The sequence below is a fragment of the Cyprinodon variegatus genome, unplaced genomic scaffold (genome assembly GCF_000732505.1).
Source record: "Cyprinodon variegatus isolate N-32 unplaced genomic scaffold, C_variegatus-1.0 Scaffold170, whole genome shotgun sequence".
In the NCBI taxonomy this organism is placed as follows: Eukaryota; Metazoa; Chordata; class Actinopteri; order Cyprinodontiformes; family Cyprinodontidae; genus Cyprinodon; species Cyprinodon variegatus.
In genome coordinates, this window is record NW_015150623.1 from 777,664 (window position 1) to 785,850 (window position 8,187).

At 36.3% G+C, this 8,187-nt stretch overlaps 1 protein-coding gene across 1 annotated transcript in view; it reads left to right on the forward strand.

Annotated features, from left to right (window-relative positions):
* adcy8 (adenylate cyclase 8 (brain)) overlaps positions 1 to 8,187 on the forward strand; it is a 141,068-nt gene that overhangs the window by 94,676 nt on the left and 38,205 nt on the right. The window contains exon 11 of the mRNA XM_015378322.1: positions 2,404 to 2,576. Within this exon, the coding sequence (XP_015233808.1) occupies positions 2,404 to 2,576 (173 nt within the window). The remainder of the gene's footprint in view (positions 1 to 2,403; positions 2,577 to 8,187) is intronic.

Genomic DNA, 8,187 nt, shown 5'->3' on the forward strand with positions numbered 1-8,187 from the left:
ACAGGAGGTTATTTTTAGATGCAGCAACATAAGAAAATATTGGATATTGGATTTAATCTTTAATAAGAAAACACATCAGAAACTTTAGGAATAAAGGCCAGTTTAGTAGTTCTGGCTTATTACTGCTCAGCATGTGGTTCTTTAGTGGCCAGAGGAGCTGTGAATTTCATCAGAAGCTCATAAACTTACTTTAGTTTGTGTCCAGGGTTCATATTAATAACAGGAAGTTTATAATATAAACTGGGCGACTTTACCTATAAATTGTTATTTTAGTGTCTGTTTCTTTACACTTGCAATAGTCCTTAGTATTGATCTCAGTTGCATACATTCAACTTCTTCTGTTTGAACCAAGTTCAGTCAAGAAATGTTTCAATCACCAACATTTTCACTTAGTAACTAAAACCAAATGAACCATTTCCTGATCAGCCATCCATCTTTTCCCTCTTTTCAGTCAGGGTCACAATGTGGCCAGTAGTCTATTTAAGTTACTTTTAGGGGTGGTTTTACTGAATTTACACTCAACAAAAATATAAACGCTACAATTTAGTTTTGCTCCAAATTTTTATGAGATGAACTCAAAGATTTAAAACTTTTTCCACATACTTAATATCCCCATATTCCTCAAATATGGTTCACAAACCAGTGTAAATCTTTGATAGTGAGCACTTTTCCTTTGCTGAGATAACTTCACAGGTGTGGCATATCAAGATGCTTATTAGACACCATGATTAGTGCACAGGTGGGCCTTACACTTCCCACAATAAAAGGCCACTGTGAAAGGTGCCCTTTTATCAAACAATACAATGCTACTAATGTCCCATGAGATGTCCCACCTCATAAAAAATGGGAGCAAAACCAAAAGTGGTGCATTTATATTTTTTATTGAGTGTACATTTTACTTTTACACATAGAGTAAAATGACTCTTTACCCTGGTGTCTACTGTAAAGATTATTTTAAAAGTTTAGTAAGTTTAAGTTTAAAACAGTTTGAAAGGTGGTACTTCTGCTTGAATTTATTATTTAATAATCATGTTATATTTTAGTATTTTCTAAATCATTTTATATTTTGGAATACCAGCATTTGCACATAACTATTTGCCTGATGAATTCCTTTTAAACAGTCAATCAAATTTTTATGAGCCAACAATCACTCAGTGCTTAAGTAGCCATTTTAACTGGCGCTTTTTCACTCTTACTTGAGTAATTTGTTGGATGAAAACTTTTTACCTCACCTGAGGAAAAATATATTTTAAGGTAGTGTTACTCTTACTGGGCTAAAATGTTTGGGTAATCTACCAACCTCTGTCCACATTCCGACCTGGTCTCCAGTGCACTCTCATTGTCACTTATTAAGGATGGTTCAGAAAGTTATTTTGAAACAAACATTGATATTTAATAGCACCCTTTATTTTTACATATTTGTAATATAAAGAAATATAATTTTGCTTTGAGTCATCCGTAGGTCTTTGAGTATATGAGCTGTTGGTTGTTAATATTTAAAGTTCAATTAGTTCACTGGCATTCCTTTGTTTATGCTTGTTTAATAACTTACTTATAATTACATGTAAGAAACTTGACCTGAGGATTAATTACTAAGGAATTTTAAATAATAAGTCAACGAATCAGTCTCTGATAATTTACTTAACAATACATTCCCATTAATTATTAGTGTTTTATATCTTTGGATTAGAGATTAAATGGTGAATTAATTTCAGTCAGTATTTAATTCCTCACTGTTTAATTTGGGTGGTTAATAACTTTTAACTAACTTTCATTGAATCATTAGATTTGATCACCACCATCATATTGCATTTCATCATCCTTTATGCTTAATTATCTGCCTGATTGTGTGCACCATACTGTGGAGACTTTTCCACATATTCAGGGTATGATTTTATCTTCTTTTACTGTCTGTCAATTACTTTTCTAGTATGTTTATTTAGTTGAACTAACCATAATAGCCTCCATTCCTCGTGTTTCTGAACAGATTCTGTTCAGCTCTTATTATACGATGATCTACTTGTGCTCCTCACTCTTTTTGTGTTTAAGCATAAGTTAAAATATTTTATATTCTTTAGTATAAAGTACTGACTCAGTTTTCACTAATCCCATAAACAGAAACAAAATGCTTCTTTGAGAAATACAATTACCAAATTATTAAGTACATAATGTATTTGATCAATATCTATAATTTAATCACAATCAGCAATTTTTTCAACTTAATCAGCGGTTAATGATTCATTTTCCAATTTTACTCCTTTTTTTAAGCATGGAAGCAAATGGTTTGGTGTTCAATTTAAACAGTTACCCAGATTCTTCTTCATGCTGTCTGAATTTTTCGATGGTGTCATGTTTGAATAGATCATGTACCTGCATCTGACCATATGTTTCTGCTTTTCTCAGTATTTTGTGTTCACAGGAGTGCTGGCGATGGTCACCTGCGCCGTGTTCCTACGGCTGAACTCCGTGCTGAAACTGGCCGTGCTGCTGGTGATGATCGCCATCTACTCTCTGCTGACCGAAGCTTTCTATACCTCTCTGTTTGTTCGTTACGACACCGTCCACCACAACACAGAGTGAGTATTTCTAGAGTGGTGTTCCATTCAGGACGAGGTTCTGTTCCAACTTGAACTGTTAACTTTTTAACATTGTATTCCAAGGATCTGAAAAAAATGCTGCTGTTGATGTTGTGTAAGCTACATGACATTTACTAGATTTTTTAATTCATTTCTCCTGACTATACATCCTTGACTATATACAGTGGGGGAAATAAGTCTGTATTTGACCCCTTGCTGATTTTGCAGGTTTGCCCACTTACAAAGAATGCAACAATCTACAATTTTAATCATATGTACATTCTAACAGTGAGAGACAGAATCCCAAAGAAAATTCCTAAAGCAAAGCCAGCATCCTTATAGTTGCATCCATGTTTAACATGTTCTCAGACGCAGGCGGAGTTTCAGGGTCAGACATCATTAATGATCACATCCTTTCACTTTTGAAAAGTTCATCAACAAACATCCATCTTTGCCACAATCCTTTTTCAAAAGAACAACTTTGCTTTCTGTAGTGATCAATTGTTTCTCTATAGCACATTGGCGCTTTCATTGATAAACTCAATCAGCTGATTTTACTCACCGGAAGCTGGCTGCTTTCTTTGTTCGTCTGTGAGTGATCGTCAGGATCCCCCAATCTTGCTCTTTTCTTCAAGTCATCAGTGAAGTTTTTCTACTTGTTACGGCTACTCTTGCAACCTAGTAAGTTCCCAGAAGAAGAAAAAAAAAAGCCAGAGTAGTTTTTAGGAGGAGCTTTTCGACTCATTTAAAAATAAAAAACAGTTGCAGAGAGTTTTCTGGTTTCAAAAGGAGTTTTCTTTACTAATAAATAAAAAAGAAATAACAGGCAAGTTGGGCTGCAGCCTTGCAGCAAGAAACTTCTGGGTTCGGTTCCCAGCCCGGGGTCTTTCTGCATGGAGTTTGCATGTTCTCCCTGAGCATGCGTAGGTTCTCTACGGTTTCTCCGTCTTCCTCCCACAGTCCAAAAACATGACTGTTAGGTTAATTGGCTTCTCTAAATTCTCCTTAGGTGTGAGTTTGTGCATGAATTGTTGATTTTCCTGTTTGTCTCCGTGTTGCCCTGAGATGGACTGGCGACCTGTCTAGGGTGTATCCTGCCTCTCGCCTGTAGACAGCTGGAGATAGCCAGCACCCCTCGCGACCCCAGTAGGGATAAGCGTGTCGAGAAATGGATCTCCAAGTTGACTTCACTCCTCACTCCTTTACCAAACAATCAGATCAACCACGGCAGCTGCTTCTGCTTGTTAATCACAGCAGGAGGCGGACTGACAAGGAGGGTCAAATAAAAATAAATAACAATAGATCAGATAACATTCTGTAACAATAATTTAGCAAAAAAGAAATTACTCTAAATCTTAAGAGGCTCAAACAGCTCGTCATGTTTCATGTGGTAATTTCATAGTACGCCTACACTGGAATAAGGAAAGAATTCTTAAATTAAGTGCATTTACCCTTGATTTAAATAGGTAAATTTGATAATTTGCCAATGGAATGAGTATTTTTACCCTTAAAATATGATAATTAGATAATATGCACTTGAAATAAGAAAATGCAATTGTTTTCTTATTTTAAATCTAAATTGTCTTGTTCCATTGGCAAAATGTCTCTTTAATCTCCTCAATTTAAGAACAAATGCACTTATTTCAAGAAAAAATTACTTATCTAGATTTTGATTTTTGATTTTTTTTTCCAGTCAGGTCTGAAGACTGATTCGTTCTCACCCCCAATCAGATATACATCCACCCTAAAATATAAAGGTGAAAGTCATCATTAGTATACACATAGCTTCCAAGTGTGAGAATAGATTAATTATTTTTTTATCGCCCAATAAGAGTCGGCGTTATTGCAGCCATTAAGGCCGATAACGGCCCACCACTCGAGGAAACCAACTGAGCTTTCCCTTCTGTTATTTAATTATTTTGCCTAATTAAATTATTCAGCCTATTCTCTTTAATTACTCATCAGCATTAGATATTTAATCACCTCTATGTCACTGCATCTGTACTTTCTAATGTTGTTTTATGTAGAGCAACTTGAATTGTCTAGCCAATGAAATATATATAAACTTGCCTTGCCTAAATTGTTTTTGATTGGTCTGATCTAAAATTACACTCTTAAATCTCATGTTTTAATTACCAGTAAGCAGAAAATCATCATAATTAACAGAAATTAAGCCTTGAAAGCATCTATCTTTGTGTATTAATTGATATGAGTTTGTAAAATGGAAAATGATAAATAGCCTATACCTACTTACGCATATAGCACTTTTTATAAAGTGAGAGGACTTGACCAAAGCACTACATTCAATTATTTTCAATCATATTTTTATTCATTGAACTCACCTATACATGTTGAATACTATTCTGCTGTATGTCAGCAAAAATAATAAACTGCATATTTTATGCTTTTATATGACAGGATGAGAAATAAAATGTGTTTGAACAGTTCCCACCTGCTGTGATGCTTTCTGTTTATTTAGGTTGTTCTTCACTCTAGAGATCAAAACAATTCCAGCATCAACAAATCAAAGCAATAAAATAATACCAGGCTATGCAGGAATTGAAACGAAAGATATAGTATATTGAGGAAAGTTATATGAAGTGATAAACAATAAATGAAATTCATTAAAATAGGGTCAGCATCCTAAAAAATGTAGCTGATCCATATTTAAAGTAAATTATTTGGAACAATGCCTTTGCTTGGAGGGGTATTTTGTTTGTGTGTTTTCTAGTTTTGGGCATTATTTAGTTTAGCTGCATCCTATCTCTAACTTAATAACCTTTTAAGAACTGAGAACAAAGACTTCGGTTTTACATTAAGCTTTGGAAGCAGGCCAGTCGTAATACGAAAGTCTGTTAGTGTAATAGACTTAAGTCCTATCGAAACAGCATAAATATGGTAAAAAGGTGTATGAAGGCATGCAGATGGCACCGCTGTGTGATACAGGACCTAATTTCAACAGTGGACTGGCCGACCACCACTTTCACATTTTAATAATAGAAATCCCAAATAGTATTTAGATTTCCAAAAAAAAAATCCACAGGACTTTGTTTCCAAGTTTGAAGACATTTCGCTTTCCGTCCAGGAAGCTTTTTCAGTTCAAATGTCAGGAATAGCGTTGAGTTTCAGGTTGTATACAGTAGCCCTACAAGGGCTTGTTTTTGTTTTGAAAACAAACTTGATTTTTTCGGTCTACTGTGTAAAACTTGAAAACAAAGTCCAGTGGATTGTTTTCAATTTTCTTTTTTTGGAGTGACTATGACCTGGATAGCTGAGAATCTTCACCAGCAGTATTCATATATGAAATGTAACAAGTGCAGGTATAACTGAGAGGAAGATTAGTGTGAGGATGAATACTGAGATCAATTAAGCAAGAAGCCTAGTGAAGACAACAGCAATCCTCTACTCTATAACCGCAGCTCTGCCACATTTACATCATCAGTAGCCGTTCAGATTCAATATGCATCTAATTACCAGATAAAATAACTCATAAAGCATAAAAATAAAATATATGACACTCACCAGTGATACTGATTATTTATAAGTGGGGAGTGTTGGCCTAGTGGTTAGAGCAGTGCGCTTGTGCTATAAGAAGGTTGCAAGTACCCAGTTCGATCCCCACAGCCTGCACTCTGGGTGCCTGAGCAAGACCCTTAACCCCGGATTGCTCCCTGGGCGCCGCACAATGGCATCCCACTGCTCCCCAAGGGGATGGATTAAATGCAGAGGTAAAAGTTTTTTTACAGTTTGAGATCAATAAAGTTAAATTGGTATTATTTATTATTATCAAAACACAAAATGAATCCTTCTGTCTTTGTGCAGGAAGTTGTAGTATCTCCATTTAGTATCAGCCATTAACGCCATCGATCTCCGTTTATTTACCTAGTGTGAATAGTTGAATACTTTTTTCCCACTACACGCCAGACAACCTTTTAACAGAAGCGAATCTGAAATGCAGATTGTTGCTCGCTTAACTTGGCTGTAAATGTTTTGCTCTAACTGACCAATCAGAGGACAGAAAAAGCTGACTTATAGATGGGCCCTCTAGCTGTCCCAATAACAGATGTTTCATCCATCTGAAAATTACAGCTTTTTACCTTTCACTTTTCAACCAAATGAAGTCGTTATTTGGACATAAATCATGTCGTCATATCAACTAGTTTTTGATCGGTAGATATGTTGTTGTACACGGGGCTGCGCTTGCAACACCAATGGTTTAGATCAGAGGTGACCAATTAAAAATCAGCGGGGTCCAAATAAAGAAAATCAACAACCAGTAAAGGTCCGAAGACATTTTTGATTATAATCTGTTACCATAAACAGCATTTAACGCTGAAATAAAATGAGGTTTATGCAGCCATGTTATACATTGAATTTTTTATTTAAAAAAAAATAATAAAATGAAAAACTTTGGAACATTTTTCTATTTGAAAATCTTAAGTGTTTTTTTTTTTTGAAGTAGAGAACAAAAACCTTTCAGTTTGGTATATAGCCAATTTCCTGATTCTTACATTTAATAAAACACCTAAACTGACGGTAATTTTTTTTCTTCTTTCTTTTTTTTGTCTTAATGAGAGGAGTGGGCTTTAGGCTGCCCTGCAAGGCTTTAAACCTGGTTTGAATGGAGACAAAGCCATTCTCAAGCACATATCACGGTGCTCATTTTGAGCCTGGATCTATATTTATTTTTGATTATGTTCATGGTGGGATATCCTGCTTCACAGCAGCAGGTTGAGCCAAACATATTCAAAATGTGCAGGGACATTTTTGAGCACACCATTTCACTTTTTTTTCACCAGTTCACCGCAGTTCTTCCAGCAGTCCACACTTTCTCTGCTCTCTCTTTCTTACCGTCTTCTCCTTCTTTCCCATTGCCCAGCTTTCCACAGGTTTGCCTGCTGTGTCTATAAGTAGCTAGCAGGAGCAGCCTTGACTGACAGCTGATTGGCTAATTTGTATCACATCCAGCCTGGTGCTGGACCCTCTGGAGAGCTTTACCGTACAAAAAGGAGAAGCGGCGCAAGTGAAATTAGACACTGTTATCGGACAACATGCAATAATTTATAATTTTTTTAAATCAGGTTGGGTCCAGATTAGCAAGCAGATGGGTCCGGATCCACCTAATCCGTGAACTCTGGTTTAGACTATACAATGCTGATCGACACTACAGAGCATTAACTGTTAAAACCAGCCATCACAATGTCATGATCTGGCCTGTTTGCTCCTTGATTAGTAATCCCTTTCACCTGTCGTTTTCCCTCCTTGCCTCAATTCTAATTTATTCCTCTCACCCGTTTCCTCTGGTTTATAGTCAGGTCAGCCTGAGCATTCAGTGCCAGATCATTACTTGTCTTTATGTCAACCTGTCTGTTAGTTTTATTTCCTTGGTTCATGTCCTTGATCCTAGCTGCCAGCTGAAAGAGGGTTTTAGTGTTTGTCTTGTCTCCTGATCGTCCACTGTTCCTCCCCCGCAGAGTCCTCTGGGTTTTGGCTCATTATGGGAGGAGGTTCAGTTTTTATCCAGTAAGCCTGGCTCCAGGAAGGAGACCAGTTTAAAGTCCTGCTTCAAGTTCCGGTTCCTATTTCCTGTCTTGGCTACCCTCTTCCACTT